Genomic DNA, 19,435 nt, shown 5'->3' with positions numbered 1-19,435 from the left:
TTTGTGAGTGTCCCTTCATCAATTTCATCATGGCCTCCCCGATGGTGCAGTGGTAGTGTTGTCACCTTGTAATCAAGGGGTCCCGGGTTCGATACCTGGTGGAGGCACAAGTGGTTCGGATCCCACTTTAAAAACTGTAAGTCCAGTCCCGATTAGCCTTACTATGCATAAAGTGGACTTAAAACAACAAATCAACAATCAATCAAATCAATTTCATCATATCATCACCCATCGTCATCATTGCGATGGCAGCCAAAAATGGCAGAATAGATAAGTTTAATAACAAAAATCAAATCAAATTAATAAAGATTAGCATGGGAAAGATTAAGGTAAGGTAAGGTAAAGTTCCCTGTGAAAACACATTGAGGAGAGACCCCCACATTCTTGATCTCGACCATTTGGGAGGTGATGTGATCAGCACCACACTCTGGCTGTCTCTACCCCCCAGGTACCCATTTATTTGAGGCTGGGTGAACCCCAGAGCTGCTTTATGCAGGGACAAGGCTGGGACCTTACATCACCCATCCCAGGAATTGAACCTGGGTCTCCCGTGTGGCAGTCAGATGATCTATCAACACTCAATTAGTATGACTATGTGTCAGCACTTGATCAACATGTACCAATCCAATATTTATGTAAGTGCTCCATTTCTCTAGAGGGTGCCCAATTCTCCTACATAAGCTTGCCTGCATTTACAAGGGATGCAGTTTTTTGCTAGCTTGTATGGAGTTGTCCGGTTTGGTGTTTCATGGTATGCTTCTTAGCATCATTTTACTGCTGTTGGTAATTTGAACCAAGTCTGCTTATGAATTCCGATAATCCAGGGAGGTATGGCACACAATATCATGCCATTCGAGTCAGTCTTTCTATCACCCTCTAGAGAAACGGATAGATGAACACAAACACCACACATGCAAAGGTGAAATAGATAGGTTGAAAATAGCAGAATATGCATGGAATGAATCACATAGGATTCAGTGAAACAACAACAGTGCTACTGAAGCAGCCTTCATAGCAATGGAATTCAAGCAAATATGGTCCTCTCTTGTCAGAAATACAGTGGAACCCCGATTTTACATTTTCCCACATTATACATTAAATCTTGAGGTCCCAACATAGCAAAATGTTGTTAAGTTTTCCTTGATTTTACATTTTCCCCACAACTTAAGTTTTTTCAGCTTGGTCCCCTGAAAAACGTAAAATTGATGATCCACTGTAGTAACATAAATTGAACATAAAGTAGTATAGAATTCTTAATGGTGTCGTGGAGTAGTTGGTTAGCACATTGGAATTGTAGTAAAATCATAGGCTTTATCCCTGCCTGAAGACGAAAGAAGAAGTACTCTCTTGAAATGTTGTGTAGAATAAGTGTAGGCAACGCACTAGATAATGGATAATGTTCATTTAACATTGCATGCTATTAACATTCAGGAAAGTATTCCCCCCCCCAATAAAACATGGTGAGTTTTTCTTTAAATTGCATGCTCCACTTTCATTGTATTCCTTTGTTTACTTCTAGCCATTTAAAATGTGTCCATCTCAATTCAGACACTGTAAGAAATAAACTACTTGTTCTTGAACTACAGTATTTAGTAGGGATGGGACGATAAGAAATTTTGGCCGATACCGGTAAAGTACCGATATAAAATTTACCAATACTGGTGTTCTACAGATCCGATATAAAATTAGAAATGATCCTGGAAGAACCTAAAAGGTTCATTGACCTCCTTAAAAAATGTGTTTCAAAGTGACTGCAGTGCAAGAGAAATTGCATATTTAGACATTTACTTTTTAAAAAAGTAGTTTATGGAGATTATCCATAAAAATTACAACCAAAGTGGCAGAATTTTGCATTAAACTATCAGATATTTATCGATATATTGGATCGGTAAAATAATCGGTAATTTTACCGATAAACCAATATGCCTATGTTGGCCGATACAGATAGAGTACCGATTAATCGGTCCCATCCCTAGTATTTAGTCTGAATCCTGAAGTAAAAGAAAAAAAGTGTGACATCATATAATTAGTTTGGAAATTTTATCTTCGAAACCTTACAATTATATTACAGATTTGCCTTGATGGTAGACGAAAGCCACCCTGGATTGTAAATTTAATATACTATGTCCTCAGAAGCATAATTTATCTCCTCATTTACAGGCCTTGATGTCCCTTGATGTGAGCTACAACCCATTGGGTGACGATTGCATCAAACCCCTGTCAGTTATTTTCGAGAAGCTTGTTTATCTTAAGAGTCTGAACCTTCAAAGCTGTGATTTGACCAACGCATTTTTTGCAACTTCATTTGATGTGGATATGCTCTGTTGTAAGTATGGGTGTTTGTGTCCATTTTGTACATTGCAGATACTCAAGTGAGAGTAATGTTAAATTATTCAGTACATGTACACAGACATTTTCATATTAAATAATTTCAGACATGATTTTGACTGCATTCCATGAACATTAAAATAATTCGGGATGGTACAGATTAATATAGGCATATCGAGATATTCATTGCATTGATAAAATTGCTGGTAATTTTACTGATCCACTATTTCTATAATTAATGTGTAGTCAAGTAAATTATTGTTCCGTTTTTGTTTTGTTTTTATGAATATAAAAATGTAATTCACGTACCCTGATTTTTTTAAACTATGATTCTGAATATGTGTTTCTCTCGAGCAAAATTCATTGTAACCATCTAGTTATGAGCATTAATTAAGGAAGTGAATGTATTTCCTCATGGACTGTCTACTGTTTTCTGTCAGTCCATCTCTAAGAAGAATGATAAAAGTATGTTTCTTGTGTAGTATCAATTTTCCAAACTTCAAATACTAGGTTCTGTGCTGTAACCAGCTGTGTGTTGGCTTGTGACCATGTAAATTAAAAGTGATAATGGTAACAGAGAGAACAGAAGTTGTAGCTTTTAATCTAAGGAAATAGTGTTCGTGTATATTCTACTTTTTGCGTCATGGAATTATATTGCTTTTAGAAACTAAGGAAGCTCCAATTTCTATGTCTTTGCAGTGAATAATGTAGAGGACTTCAATATTAGTTACAACAGATTAGGAAATTCTGTTGTGTGTGGATTCCTAAGTAGGTTGACTCCAGAGTCTGTGCAGAGTTTGAACCTTGCTGCAACATGTAAAGCTTGTGACAGGATAGCGTCGGAAGTCACATTGTTCTTTGAGCATTGCAGGGTGGAAAACCTTACTACATTAGACCTGTCCAGTAACGAGTTAGCTGATGCAGATATTTTGGAACTGGTAAAGTAAGTGTTCTTTTTATGTTTTTCTGTATTCCTTTATTTTCAATTATTTCTTAAATTTTATACTATAATTCTTTCTTCTACTTGATATTTACTGGACCTCCCTGGTGGCTGTTACATCATTGCCTTCAAGGGGTTCCGGGTTTGATATTCAATGGAGGCACGCAATGGTTTTGATCCCACTTTAAAATGAAGGTCCAGTCCCTGTTAGCCTATCTGTGCATAAAGTGAACTTAAACAACAACTTAACTCATGTTTACTTTCATTCACTGCATGAAAGAAACCTGATCAGAACAAGATTGGAATCATTTTTGAAATCAATGGTTAAAAATTAGTCTCAAAGTGCAATGTTAATTTTGGTTCCCATCTAAATATATTAAGTTGCCACTCTTGGTGACTCTACTGCCTACAAACATGATAGAAGAGCTGCACATTTTCCCAAATGTTTTTCTTGCAAAAATAGAATTGAGGGATGCATTAAGGACAATGATGCCTGAAGGATTTTTTCCAGGGAGGAGCAAGGAAGGTATTTATTCAGGACCAGGGGAGAGGGGATGAAATGTTGGACCCTCAAGAAACACTCTTTCAGTTTGAACTTATCATGTTCCTGCAAAGCTCTTATAGTAACATGTACAAGTTACCGTGACTAAAATGAAATTTTGTGTGTGAAATATGCACTTTTAGGTTGACGTTCATTTTTCAAGGGAAAGGGCATGGCCCCACTCCCTCCTTTCTACGTGCCCATGAATAAGAATATTCTCGCTTTTTGCTGTATTGTCTGAAACGGAGCCGTTCATTCATGTTTCACTATACATATACACCATCTTTAACTTTTTACTATTGAATCAATTTAGGTGACTAATTTTTAAGCTTTGATGGCTAAATATGACCATATTTCCTCAAGTACCCGATGTATTTGTTTTGGTTAAAAATAGGGCACAAAATGTGGATGCATGACCTACGCAGGTATCTAGCTCATGACTAGATAAGCATCATTTATCCTCTGTGGGTATGCAACTCTACTGTGGGGAGAAGCTTCTATGGAAACTGAATGTGAAGTGAGAAGAAATGCTGTGTATTGTTAGAAAATAAGAATGTATGTCAATCATTATCCAATATGAGCTTTAGAAAGTTCTTTCAAGAGATATGGTTTTAATTAGGTTGAGACGATTCCGATGCAGATATATCTGTATTTGGTGTTTCAAGGAGTCTGCAAAAATGTCACGCAACACTTTTGCAGAGTCTAATTATCCTGGAAATTATGAAAGATTCAAAGTTACTTTTTATTTTTGCACCAATTTTGCACGAAAAACTGTATTTTGTGATTACATAGTAACTATTTTAATATTCGGATGTAATCTTGAATATTCTAGAGCAAATTTCTTGGTAAATTGATGCATATATTTGTAAGCCTTGTGTTGTGTGTGTGATTCCTTATCTAAACTTACACAAGACATACAAGCACGTAGGTTCAAATTGTAACAACATTACTTTAATGCCTGGAAGCCATTCACGTACATCTTACACACAGTTACTATGGCAACCAATCAATAACATGCTGTAAAATACAAATTATTATTCTTCTTCTTATCATGCATCTATCATCTCCTCCTGGAGTCTCTTTTTTGTGTTTTAAGTGCTTGTCTCACCATATCTATCAGGAGGTCTCCTAAGTCTATTAGATCTTCTGAGTGGTGCATGCCCAGCATCTGTGTTTGGTTGGTTTTCATTATCTCTTCTTCCCTCTGCATCCTACTGACTGTGCCATAGATGTAAGCCTTATGTTGTGTGTGTGATTCCTTATCTAAACTTACACAAGACGTACAAACATGTAGGTTCAAATTGTAACAACATAACTTTAATGCCTCCATTCACGTACATCTTACACACTGTTACTCTGACAACCAATCAATAACATGCTATAAAATGCAAATTCTTCTTCTTCCTCTTGTCATGCGTCTATAATTGGAGAAGAATATTTACACACCAAATATTGATCAATATTTTCAACAGATTTTAATTATAGTAATTCTCGAGTATCGGTATCTGTGGTAATCGGTAAGAGTATCGGCTTTGGTTCAAATTGGTAACAACTTAGCCCTAGTTTCAACGAAACAGTTGAAAGTCATGCTGTATAATTTTACCCCCCCCCCTTTTCCTCTCCATCCACCTTCATCTGAAAGTAGGCGATAATTAATCCCCCCAGAAACCTGTTCTTATTAAGTTCAGACAGGCAGAAGGGAAAACAGTCCTTCTACCTCCATTTTCCAAGCAAGAATACCCTGGATCATTCAGCTGTCCACTGGCCAGTAAGCAATGATGCTTACGTCTACTCAGCTGACTAGCATGAGAGGAGGAATGTGCTGTGCAGGTGCATTCTTAAAGCAACGTGAGTACCAAAGGAAGGAGATTGCATTATTTTACTGCAAAAGAAAAGTTGTATGCTGTTCATGGAACAGAGCTCACAGACAATATATAAGTGATAACTGTGTGGGAGACTGGAGGTTTTGATTGATGGTTTTGGTTTGTTTTACTTCACATTTCTGCCACTTTTGGCTAATCACGAAGATGAGGATGAGTGGTATGATGAAATTGATGAAGACACACACAAAGAACACCCATGCTCAGGCTGAGATTCGAACCTGGGACCTCTGGCATTGTAGCACAGTGTGGTAACTACTCCACTGTGGAGGCCGGCAAGAGACTGGAGGATACCAAGGAAATGCTGCTTAACACGTGTAGCAATTGGAGAGCTTTCTGAGGACAAAATACTAAATATGCAGAAATAAAAAAAGTAAGTACGAACCACAATGACTTTTTCTTTCAAAATATATTTTTCTTTCATTTGGTGTACAATTTCTTACTTCTGCTAAGTGTGCTATTTCTTCTTATATGTATGTAAGTGACAGCGAATGCAATAATCATTCTGTCATTCTGAATATGATCACATCTAAGGCAAGAGCATTCAGCTGCTCCGAAACCACCTTTCATCACATCTCTGCTCTTCATTAATTCACTAAAATTTCATGCTATCATCGTTTAACCATTATTCGGGCTGGGTCGGCATAGAAGATAAACCACTCTGTTTTCAGATTTTTCACCACTTTCCCTCCCCTTTCATTTAAAAAAAAGTATCCAATCAAATTAAAAACAAAATTGTAGTTTCTGACTGGAAGTAAAAGTAATGATCTCATTTATCTCAAGTTTTTTTCACTTTTAGTGAGGCAGGATAAATCATTTCATCTTCTTTGACCCCATTGTGGTTGTGAAAGTTTGGCCCCCCTGTCCCTGGTTTTATCCGGCCCTCTGGATTACTTCCCTTGTATTATCCTTTCAAATATCTCCTCCCACCTCACCCTGGGTGCCAAGCGAGCAGATTATATTAATAACGCCGGAATTGCAAAAGGGGGGGGGGGTTCACATAACATTTATATTTTTAGTCCCTGGTTTGTTACACATGTACAGAAAATGAATAAATATTTGGTTTAAAATGGACAGTACTGTAATTCTTGTAGTTAATTCAGCAAATCATAACATTTCTAGTAGGATTATATGGGTTTATTATATGTTGCTATTATTTACATATTTACAAAGTGTTTCCAAATGTGCATTTACATAATCAACCAATTTCCTTAATTCAAGCAAAGGCATACGTATGGCTTAACCATTGGTACTTTCATTAACACAGAGTTAGCCTAACTATCTCTGTGGCCTACCCTCGACTTAATTGATATTCCGACTAGTCTTGTGTTTCCTTACACAGCATCCTCATTCAGCCCGCAAGGCATTATGATGCAACTCTTTTTCTAATTAGGAAACTTCAGGATTTCAAACAGTGGTTGGCTTTACCAAATGCTACATATATTTTCCATCATTAGTTTAGCCACCATAAATGGACTAAACTTTTAAAGTAGGTTCCTTAGCCAAAATGATACATTAATTTCAGTCATCAGTCTAGCCACCATAAGTGGACTAAACTCTCGAAGATGTTCATTTGCTAAATATTACATTTAGTTTCCAATCATTCAGTCCAGCCACCCTAAGTGGACAAGACTTTCGAAGGTTGTTCGTCGTGAAGATAGTAAAAAACTGTTTTTTTCTAAAGCCCAACAGGCCGTGGAAGTGGACCCCGTAGCACTGGAATTTTCCACTGCAACGGTCTTTTGAAAGACAGCTACCCCAACCAGGAAGCTAAAAAACAGGGGAATCTAATATCCAGTAAAAATCAATCCATTTAAGCACATTCACTTACTTGCAATAATAACATAAAAGTACACACATGGAAACATATTAATTAACCCTACACCTTGTAGCTGGCCAGCAATTAATTTACATATTACCAAAACCAGTAATGGTCAATCCGACCATTACATGGCAAATCTCAAAGAAATGTTATGGGAGGATGCTCAACACTGTGTATATGTGGTTCACATAGCAAGTAACCAATTCACTCCATGCATTATTAAAATATATGATAGAGTTCTTGAATGCATTGTACTGACTGATATCGCAGTATCTGTATCTTTAATGCACTCTTTTTTCCTACTATTCTCCCGCATTTCATAATATACCTGGCTTCCTTCAAACTAGGACAAAGCACAGTTCCATTAGAAGCATATACTCAACTATAGATCTGTAAAATTCACCTCCACAACTTTAATATTTTGGTTTGACACCACTCTCTTAAATTGTAGTAAATTCTTGATCATAATATTTTCTTAGGAAATAAATATGGTGTTAGTATGGAAATTACTCATTTGTCTATGATTGATGCACAAATCACTGTTGTAAAATGGCAATTGTGCATATGTGCTTAAAATGAATGTTTTCCTTCACTACTTAAATGTTGTTTTCTTTACAGAGTTTTAGAGAGAGCAATCAATTTGAAGTTGCTTCGGCTGGCAAACAATCCAGACATTTCATCAATGACTTTGATACGCCTGTTGGAGAGAGATGTTTGCGAGTTAGATTTGAGTGGTTGCTTTAATATTGAAAAGCATTTGAAAGATTTTTCATTGCTAGCCATTAGTGACAGAAAATCAAAGCAGAAGCTAGAGCAATTAACAATATCAGTGGACAATGGCTGCCATGATTCAGCAGCTACATCCTGGTGGCAGCAAAAGTTCCAACATAAGAGTTTAATTAGAAAAGGTCCTTCTGGATTCTTGTGCTTGTCTAAAGTTGAAGGTTGAAGTGCAATGAAAAAACATTCAAACAGGCCAATTTTCTAATCTTGAAGAATGTTGTCATCATGAAAGAGATGTTTTTCATTGTAGACTTTTTCCAGAGGCAAGCTCTTCAGTCCTTTTGTAAAAAAAAATATTGTAACATTATTGATTATTTAATAAAGTGAAGACAGTCATCCTAATTTTATTTTCAATGTTTGGACACACCTTGAAATTTACTTAACAACTTGTACACTGTCAATGAAGTGGAAATTGTACACATGCAAGAGGTTTTTGTTAGGCTACACATACACATACACATACACATAAGACTTTCTGTCACAGGACACAAAGGACACTGTAACTGCTTTTTCTGTTATCTGTATGCTACAGTTGGAACTTATTCTTTGCAAAATGAATGCTGCTCATGTCAGTTCATATCAATTCATTTGCAATTATTCAAGTATAATTTATATATTGTATATCACTGTACTTTTAGTGTGTGAGGAGTCAGTTTCATAGAGTTGTATGCCCAAGGACGAGTTCATGAAAGATATAATGCCCTATTGGCTAGACACTTTAACTCACGGATAGAGTAGTGTCATTCCTTCTCCTTCAGCTTTTGGCTTGAAATAAGTTCAACCTTACACTGCAAGTTCTTAATACAGGAAAAAAGTCGTTAATACTATATTGGATAATGCAAAGTACCCTTTAATTCGAAGTTCTTCACATTCCAAACTGATAAAATAAGATTTATGATGTTTTTCGATATGGAAAATCAAAATACAGGCCAACCTCCATGGCATATTGGTTAGCACAGCACGCTACGACATAAAGGGTGCCAAGTTCAACTCCCAGCCTGGGCATGGATGTTCTTTGTGAGTGTCTCTTCATCAATTTCATTATCCATCCTCATCGTCGAAATTAGCCAAAAGTGGCAGAAAAGTGACTAAGTAATAAAAATCGAAATACTAGTACTTTTTAATTCGAAGTTGTTTACAAGACCTTTTGGCAAAACTGATTTCACTGAATTCAAAGTGCATAAGCCAAGATGAAAAGAGGATTTGGAGAGAGCTTGGATTTTTTTTTAAATTGACCTTGACCTGTTTCCTTGTGCTAAGAACTGTGTGACAACTTGGGGAGGCAGCTCAAAAGGCCAGATGGACTTGCATTCTTTGTTAACATGCAGGGCAGGCCAAGTACTTTCATCGCTGAGAGCACCACTTGGAAATTTTTCCCTGTACCATATGAGATGTGTGAGATAAGATCGCAGGAATGTGTACAGATGAGTGGCACCTGGAAGTCTTACATGTCTGTCTTGGTCTGAACTCGAGTTTCAGCAGATTTGCACAAGTAAGCATTTCTTGACCTTGTAGCTGACAGCTTCCCCTAACTCCTTTCATTCAAAACATGCTCTTTGATTTGTGTATCACTTCATAAGAAAGGAAGACTGTTACAGATAATGAAAGTCATATAGGCCAACTAGAGATTGTCGAGCCGTAAATTAACAGAAGAGTAAATAATGATCTACCTTTGATCTGTAAATGTAAACTTTCAGGACGTGGATGGTGAGTTCTGAAAATAGAAATGGGGGAGGGGTAGTCTAGCACCCCTCAAGAGAAAGATGATTCCACCCTGTAAAACACCCATGCTTTCACAAATCACATTCTCTAAATGCTTTTCCATTGGGTTGTGTTTTAAATTGATAAAATAGCTTATGTGTCTTTCCTTAAGCATGGTCCCTTCCAAACATCAGAATAGCAGAGCGAGATAATGTAGAAGTATAAAAACCATCTGCTATTTTTTAATCTCACTTGTGTTTATTGGATGGGTCACTGCTTGGTGAAAGAAAAAGTCCTAAACTGATATCTTTACTAGTGCTCGGCAAGGCTGCCTGCAATGTAAACAAGGGGCGAGATGGGGGTGGACCCATTTCATTTTCTATCAAGATAAGACTGAATGTTATTTCCTCCCTCCCTTGGCTAGCAGCAGTCTGAATTGAGTGATTATGGAGTGCGGCACTGTTTAATGTGGTTCTGCATATATCACTGAGTTTGCTGTCTTTTGATTGCAAGTGTGGATTGATTGATTTGCTTTATTTTTACTTCGCTTTTTGTACCACTTTTGGCTAATTTGCGAAGATGGGAATGAGTGATGATATGATGAAATTGATGACTGGACACTCACAAACATCCATGCCCAGGCCAGGATTCGAACCCAGGACCCCTGATGTCGTAGCACAATGTTCTAACCACTCCACCACAGGGACCGGCCACAGGGTAAATTACAATGCAAGTCGAGGGATAGTTACATTTAACTTGGACTGCTCACAGGAAAGGTAAAGGGGGATTGACATGAAGCTGGTTGAGACAAAGAAAACATGACTACTTCTTATCTGAATTTAAACAGTGAATCCAGAATTAAATTCACAGCTGAGAAATGTATGAAGGTGGAAGGAAGAAAAAAGCTTTATTGTCCGCTTGAACCCCACCCCCTTTTTGTTTTGTCAGGTGCTGAGAAAGGTTATGTTGGGTCTCCTAAGACATTTAATCTCGCTAAGCCAAGCATAGCCAAGCGACAAGCTAAGTTTGCAGCCGGTTTTATGTATCAATCCACGCGAGGACTGAACTCAGAATCTTCCATGCCAGTCTTGCCTCAACCGCCGAGCTGCTTATATTGTAGACACAGAAAACCCATAGTATTGCCAACCGCACAACACATCAAAACCCGCATGCATGTCAAGTGGTATTTTTGCTTCTTTTTGTCTCCTGAAACATAAAATTTTTGAAGTGGTTTCTGTGCATAGATTATTTAATAAATGTGTCATTACTTCATATAAATGCGAAATAACTTTTAAACATGAGAGCATGTGGGTATATTTCGAGCACGCAAAAAGAAGAATAAACAAAGATAAAACTAAACAATGATAGGCCCCTCTTGAATTTAATGACAAATTATTGTTTTTGGTTTAGAAAGAAATACATTTATGAAAAACTTGGTTGCTTCGTTCGCAATACATCCGGTACTGTAAGACACACGCACTTCAAATTATACCAGTAAAAAAAAGCATGATTTGTTATTGGTGGCAATCAGGTGCATTGTCTGCTGCTATTAATCTGGTTTCAATTTATGAATCACTTCACTAAACCAGGATTCAAATCTTGGTCTGTCCATTTCTTGCTGATAATCACCCTTTCTTTGCACGGAACAGTAAATATGCACCTTCAACAAAGACTTAATTGCTGCCAGTGGGTGAAACAATAAGCCTCCCCCTTCCCCTCTTCTTTTCTCGTCGGTTTCTTCAGCCCTGGCGGTGGTTTTGTACGGTGGTTTACTTCAATGTTTGATTCAATGTACACCCCCTCCCCCCACAGAGTTAAAGCACGTCTCGTCCAAATAATAAACATGTTTCTTATCACGGCGATATCTTTTAATACCACGGAGATTCTTTTGTCGTCAAACAACAAACAATCTTGTCCTCTTCCTAAACTTAAACCACAAATCATTCAGCACCCGTGATACAGTTCGTGCGCACATTGACGGCAAATCACCTCATGCCCTGTTTTACTTTGATCATGTTGTTGTAAGGAGGATTATGCATTTAAAACAACTTGCTTGATTTGAAGAGCTTTTCCCTTCGGATGAAGCCCAAAATAACACTAGGGTAAAACCGCGTGCTGAACAGGAGACCTCGATTCAGCCATTCTTGCCGCTGTATAGCCACAATAAACAGGGTTAAAATAGTGGGATGTGCAACACTGGTATCACGGATTCCACGTGCTCTGCAATGTATTCAGTCTTGCTCGACTCGCTCTTGATCTTTAGCGATTCTTCAGCGCAATACAAACTCCAGTTGACAAATCTGCGGATCCTAGTTCATCTGCACAGTGATTGCAACCGATCAACTACATACCTGCTAATGGATGTATTATTTTGTCTGTATTTTACAAATTAAATAACTGTTTTCTTGCAAGTATGCAGTTGTGTCGGAATAGAACCCATCTCAATGGAACTATATTCTGTGCGCACGTTTGGATCTACATATACGAAAACCTGCTGCAAGGTTGACTTGACGCTTGGCTTAGTTATCTCCTGTAACAGAATACTCTAGTAGGTCCACAAAAAATGCAACACATTATTTTGCTGGATTATTTCTAGGCTTTTGCTGACTGCTGTAAAGATCCTACGAGTTGTGCTTGTAATAAGTCAGAAATTGTTTTCCTTTCTGTAGGTCTCAATGCAAACAGGTTTCTCAGCAAGTGGAATTTTAAGAATTTTGTGTCGGCAACAACTGTGCACAATTAAAACAGGATATCATTTTTGGTGAAAACATTTTCATGTTTTATTTTCCTTTCCACAACAAATGCCATGAGAGAGACCTCGCTATTCTGTGCAAAACATATTACTATACAAAATAAAAGGTGTTCATATCTGTTTGAAACCTCTGTAAGCTGCTCACCAAGGCCGAACGCAGGATTTTCAAGGTGTATTTGAGTAAATACAATATGTGCAAAGTTTCTTTAATCTCCAGAATAATAATATATAGTACATATAGTGCTTATTTTGTCAGCTTTGCCAAGTTCAAAACATCTGTTATGGGTGTAATTTATACTCTGATTTATTTCTAACTGAAAAACAAACAGATGCTATTTGGTAAAGTTTGGCTAACTCTAAGTCGTTTCATTTGAAGTTGATATTTTTGGTCCCTTGAACTTTGAATTAAAGAGGTTTTCCTGTAGTACTATGTATGTCCTCACCAGATAATACAGCTCTGTGCTTTAACCAAATAACCTTCAACTGGCTTCTATTCCTTTGGCATAAGATGTCATTTGCATTGACTTTTTCAAGAATATTGACAGTAATCTTCACTGACCTTTCTCACACACATCCGTGTGAAAAAAATTATTATTCATGAAGTCCTGTTCAACCAGAACTCCATGTATGATGAGGGATAACTTCTTGCACAGTAGCAGTGATTAAATGGGGCATTTGCCCTTCCATTTTTGCCACTCTTTTGGTGGCAGAGGTAACATTATTTTTTACAGTATAATATAAAGAAATTAATCCTTAATATTTATTGTTCTTGTAATTTTCCAAATCTGTAACTTACTTAAAGATATTTTCATACAATTCACAGAGAAAGGGGCTCTGAGAATCACAGTGTACAACAATCAGAGAACCATAATAATCCATTGCTCCACAGTCCATGCCTTCACGTTTGCTTTCTTCTCCAATAGACCACGAGTTGAAAGTCTGTAGGACTTGCCCTGCAATTTAAATATATTGAATTACATATATAAATTTACGTAAAATGCAACATGCAACGATCCTGCGAGATTGTCACAAGGATGTACATTTGTTATTTTTCTTATCATTGTTGAGAATTGCATTGTGTAATCTTATCTGTTCTGTTATCGTTTCTACATATGAATTCACTGCAATGCTTGGTAGACAATGAAGTTCTACCGTATCTCTCTAGGGAGTGTTACGGTTTTAATAGATCATTGTTATCCCGTATACGTAGATGGCACACTATGGTAATCAGCGCTCTCATAGTTCTCAGATTTGCATATAAGCAGCGATGCGGCCACAGCCCAGTCAGTCTGTGTTGGCCCTTTGCTGACTCATGGACGAGCTCTGCTCCCGCAAAATAGCCCAGCATTTGCAAGCACACGGGTACTCAGGAATAAAAAGGCCTTCTGCAGTGTGGCCTACTCTGGTAGAAGGGAGACGAGAGATAGCAATATCCCTCGGCCTACCAAGTGTGGCCTACCTGTAGAAAGAATATGCATTGTAGCAGGTTACGGTTAGTTCGTGAATTGTTTTACTGTTGGGAGACGGCCTACTAGTAGAACGGAAACAAAGGGTATCTATTTCTTCGGCCTACTAGTAGATTATATGAGTCGTCGTCGAAGTGGTTTCATCTTTTGGCTACTCTGGTAGAACGGAGAGGGGAAGTAGCAATACTTCTCGGCCTACCAGGTACGAGGGTTGCTGGAAAATTTTCTGCAAACTACCACCAACAGTGGCGCTAGTGTTCCACTATTATAAACATCTGAAGAATAGACCTTTTTTTATGTTTAAATTATCTTTGATTATTTGTTTAAGCCTATTCGTTTATTTTTCACAGCAGTTTGAAGAAGTAGTTTCGTGTGAGAAATGGAAATTTCTCGTGAACACTTTCGGGCAATGATTTTTTATGATTTCAAATGTAGTTTAACACCAAAACAATGCATCGAGCGACTTTATTTGGCTTTTGGGGATGAAGCAAACCAATAGGTTTGTGCACAATTGGTTTTCTGAATTTCAGCGTGGTCGCACATTTCTCAGTGATGAATTTCGTGAAGGTCATCCATCCACGTCTGTTGTTGCCAGTAATGTTGATGCTGTGCGTGAAATGATTGAGAGAGATCGGCATGTGATGTACGGTGAGATTCAGGCATCCTTGAACATTGACATGAAAGCAATACATATGATTTTGCATGGTCATCTGAAAGTACGGAAACTTTCTAGCCGTTGGATCCCACACAACTTGACCGAAGCTCAAAAACAGGTTCGTGTAAATTGGTGTAAGGAAATGCTCAAAAAATTCAAGTGAGGCAAGTCAAATTTGGTGTACTACGTCGTTACAGGAGACGAAACTTAGATCTATACATACAAACCCGAAACTAAACAGCAATCCACTGTTTGGGTGTTTCAAAGTGAGCCGAAACCAATAAAAGTTGTTCGTTCGAGGAGTGCTGCCAAGCAAATGATTGCTTGTTTCTTCAGTTATACCGGACATGAGACAATAGTTTTGGAAGATCGAAGGACTGTAAGTGCTGAGTGGTATACAACAATTTGTTTGTCAGAGGTCATCAATGAATTGCGTAAATGAAACCCAAATCATCGCATTATTCTTCACCACGACAATGCCAGTTCCCACTCAGCACACCATACTGCTGATTTTTTGTCCAGTAAAAATGTCAAATTATTGACTCATAGTCCCTACTTACCTGATTTATCACCTAATGACTTCTTTTTGTTCCCACACATGAAAGATAAGATGCTTGGTGAGCGACTTGTGTCACCTGAAGCAGCTGTTGACGCATTCCGAACAGCTGTTTCTGAGGCATCAGCTTCAGAGTGGAAAAAAATGCTTTCAAAATTGGTTTGAGCATGTGCAAAAGTGTATCGATCTTAATGCTGAATACTTTGAAAAACAATAAAGCCATTCCCAGAATTTCACATGTCTTCTTTCATATTGATTGCAGAAACTTTTCCAGCAGCCCTCGTAGATTATACGAAAGATGGCGTTCACCGTTTATTAGATTCTCATTCAAGGTGAAAAAGCAGTTCATTAATTACTGCAGTTAGCTTAGTTTAAATTAAATATTTAGTTGAAGTATTAAAGTTATATAAGCTTTAAATATTACAAGCTTACATTAAATTCATATTGTTCTTTAGTACAATTTTTTTGCTAATAGGAAGGCAGATTAAATGTTCCTTGTGTTCGCAAACCAATGCCCTGTTGTCCCCATAAGTCAACCCGGTGTTCCAGAAGATGGATGTTAATGCAACATTTAATTGATGCCCTAAGAAAATAAGGTCCCATAATTCCCCACTGGTATCTCATAAGAGGGAAAATTGAATGGTCACTGCCCTCCCTTTCCAACAATTCAAGCAGAGGAGCTTCGAACCTGGATCTTCAGGGACGACGTAGTTCAGTGCAGTGAAGTTATATCAGAAGTTATTGTGAATTTGTTCCGTGTGGATATATACATTTACCCCCAGTGTAATAAACTTGTTAAGTCAACACTAACTTTCATTGAGCATACCCGAACCCTGAGTGAACAAGATTATCTTATCTCCAGCATTTATAAAGCTAGCACCATGGGTAAATCTGGATATTGACACCCGTGGTGGGGGGCCGTTGCCAACAAAAAAAAAAAATCATATTCATCCAAAAGCCAATTCTCCTTTGAGGACATCAATATAACATTTTAATCTAAATTATCAAATAGGATACATCACTCAATCTGTGTTGTGCTTTCTCGAACTTATTCTTCATATTCATTATGATCGGAGAATTTTTATTTCTATTTCAATGACTTCAATGAGCTTTTGTTGTTAGATAGCTTGTCCGTATATATTAGGTAAATGTTGGAAGTAGCCTCACCTCAGTACTGACAATAACATCAGTCTTCATGTTTGTTTCTGTGAGTTTTTGTTTTAAGTCTACTTTATGCACGGACAGACTAATTTAGATTGAACCTACAGTTTCAAGTTGGACCTGCACTAACACCTCTGTCTACCTTAAGTGTGAATGTTTGGAGTAGCTGGGGAGAGTAACTCACACTGGATTTGAATTTCTCACTACTACTCACACACTGGACACTTGTAGCAAGATTTACAGTATGAATTCACTACTGTCACTTACAAATTGGAGCGGTAGTCTAGTTGGTAAGACATCTGACTGCAAAATGAAAGACCCAGGTTCAATTACTTCGGTGGCTGATCTAAGGTCAGAATTTTCCAGCCTTGTCGCTCTGGGGCTCACCCAGCATCAAGTCAATGGGTACCTGGAGGCAACCTTGAAGGGTAATCATATCACCTCCAAAATGGCCAAGATCAAAAATATGTGAGGCCCTACCTAAATGTGCCTTCATGGCACGGTGCTATATGCACAGGAAACTTTACCATTTATAATATCACTGTACGTAGCTGTCCCTGAAGATCCGGGCTGGATGCTTCACTGTTTAAATACAAAAAGAAAGGGCAGTGATCATCCAATTTTTTTCCTGTAGAAAGGTACCAGTGGGGAGATAAGGGGCCTTATTTTCTTTAGGGCATTATTTCAAAACATACTACGAGATTAATCTCGTATAAGTTGATTTAGCATTCGAATTGTCTATGGGAAACAGTGTCGGCTTATGGGGACAGTAGTGTAGTAATTTGTTCGTAACTCGTGGAACATTTAATTTGTGTTCCTGTTAACATGATAGACACCCAATAGTAATAATTCAATAATAAGTTTTTAATCTCAGTAGCTTATTCTTTTAACGTTTGAAATAGTATTAATGAACAACTGCAACTACTCCACTGCATATTCTTTCTAGATACAAAAGCTACTGAATGGTGTCTGCCATCTTTAATATCATCTACTTGATAGGCCAAGAGATCCGTCTACCTCTCATGTCACTTCTACTAGTAGGCTGTGTCCGCACAGGACAAGAATACACGATCTACCTGTATGCCTGATGCATACATACAAATGGACCTTTCATTGTTGTACCTAATGCTTTGCAGTTGGAAGGCTAAAAATCAATCAATGAACGAGAACAATTTTGTGTTCCACATTCATTTTCTGCTCTTGTAATTTAGTGAATTGTAAAATTTGTGATTTCAGTTACCTAAGTGTATCTTGTTGCGAATATTCCAATGCACTTTTTTCATACCTCTGTTTTACTGAATTGTTAAAATGGCATGCACAGTAACTTGCATTTATAGTTTCAATTACTTAGAAAATCAAACTTCTTGATGGGCTCATTTTTCTGAAAAAAGTATTTTGCCTCTTATTTAATTTGCAGGTGATGTGGACCAATGTTTGTTTCCTTTTCACATCATTTGGCATCATGTTTTCTAACAAGAAATGAAGGCAACCTTACAAATATGTGAATCTAAACAAGATTGGTTTATTTATTCTCATAAGGAAACGCACCTTGCAAAATTTTATCTGCTTTGTGCTATGGATGTAGATGGGAAGGGGTGAAAGAGACAAGAGCGTATTTTGGAGCATGTTAGGTCACGTGCTACAACATACTGATAACACATACTTGTATTATTATTACTATTATTATTAAATTATTATTTTAACTGTGATCTAATATTCTTTTTTCTTGTCACTAAACACTGCATACTTCTCTCACTAATTCTTGACAATTCTCCATATTTCTACTACGAACATACTAAAGTACCCGATACTTTCCAGGAAATATCTCCCTCCATCTTTCCTTCCTAATTATGTCCCGGGTACCAACCATCTTACTGATGTCAATCCCAGCCCGACCAACTCTTGCTGGTCCCTCGCAAGTATCCATCCCTGCATCAAGCACCACTCGTTCTTTCATATCCCTTCTTCATTCCTAGTATTAATACTTACACCTCAAAGCCAATAATAATACTTCACTATCTAAAACATTACATACTCTAACATAGAACCTACCTAACATCCATAGAATCATGTTAATGACTACCCCTCATCTCATTCATAAACACTAATGCACACTAGGGATGGCCTGATCCGGATCCTGGTGGATCCAAAATCCGGATCCAGTTGCTTCCGGATCCTAAGGATCCAGATCCTAAAATTTTTCGGATCCGGAATTTTCGGATCAGTTTTGCCATCCCACATGCGCTTCTTTGGAAAGTAAGAATGTGTTTATAACATATTGTTACCTGCTAATATACATATATACAGGGTGACTGGTAATTAGATGTATTCCCTGAAAGGGGTTAAAGTAGAGACAATTTGCAATAAATTTGACCATATGATACCCTGTCCGAAAATTAGTAGTTTTCGAGATAATCGAATTTCTTTTGTTTCTTTAAAAAATGACAATTTTCCACATAAAAAGATGAATTGAGAAAAAACTGCTCATTGTATGGAACTTATTTCAGCGTTTTCTGATAGCTATAAAATAAGTGGTTCGTTGAAAAAAAAGTTTTTCCCAAATAACAATCACATGTAAGTAACGGGTGGGTCTAAACTTACAAGTGATGATAAAAAAATGCACTCTTAGTTTATTTGGCAACGTATTAATAACAAAAATGGTATGACACGAAGCGTACAAATTACTTTAATTACTTCCTTGTGTCATCTGCTATCCAACAAGGTACAAATGTTGCTAACATTCACATTTGTGTACAAGAAATAATACTTCATTCATCTTCATGTGAATGGAATCAATGAACAATACAATTAAAGAACATTGCACGTCTTGCTCAAAGTGGGCACCTCTGT

The 19,435-nt window shown here is 37.4% G+C and overlaps 2 protein-coding genes across 5 annotated transcripts in view; one reads left to right on the top strand and one right to left on the bottom strand.

Moving 5' to 3' along the window:
• The window catches only part of LOC145988678 (tonsoku-like protein), a 72,002-nt gene extending 63,366 nt beyond the window's left edge, over positions 1-8,636 (top strand). For all 3 annotated transcript variants that reach the window (XM_083123751.1, XM_083123749.1, XM_083123750.1), the window contains exons 23-25: positions 2,161-2,326; positions 3,028-3,271; positions 8,130-8,636. In XM_083123751.1, coding sequence (XP_082979877.1) covers positions 2,161-2,326; positions 3,028-3,271; positions 8,130-8,460 — 741 coding nt within the window. In that variant the 3' untranslated portion in view covers positions 8,461-8,636. The remainder of the gene's footprint in view (positions 1-2,160; positions 2,327-3,027; positions 3,272-8,129) is intronic.
• Positions 8,637-12,937: 4,301 nt separating this feature from the next.
• The window catches only part of LOC145988677 (hemolymph lipopolysaccharide-binding protein-like), a 74,780-nt gene continuing 68,282 nt past the window's right edge, over positions 12,938-19,435 (bottom strand). For both annotated transcript variants that reach the window (XM_083123748.1, XM_083123747.1), the window contains exon 4: positions 12,938-13,700. In XM_083123748.1, the coding sequence (XP_082979874.1) occupies positions 13,540-13,700 (161 nt within the window). In that variant the 3' untranslated portion in view covers positions 12,938-13,539. The remainder of the gene's footprint in view (positions 13,701-19,435) is intronic.

The sequence above is a fragment of the Lepisma saccharinum genome, chromosome 6 (genome assembly GCF_977018435.1).
Source record: "Lepisma saccharinum chromosome 6, izLepSacc3.1, whole genome shotgun sequence".
In the NCBI taxonomy this organism is placed as follows: Eukaryota; Metazoa; Arthropoda; class Insecta; order Zygentoma; family Lepismatidae; genus Lepisma; species Lepisma saccharinum.
Note: the sequence above shows the minus strand (reverse complement) of the source record. Positions and strands in the feature narration are given on the sequence as shown.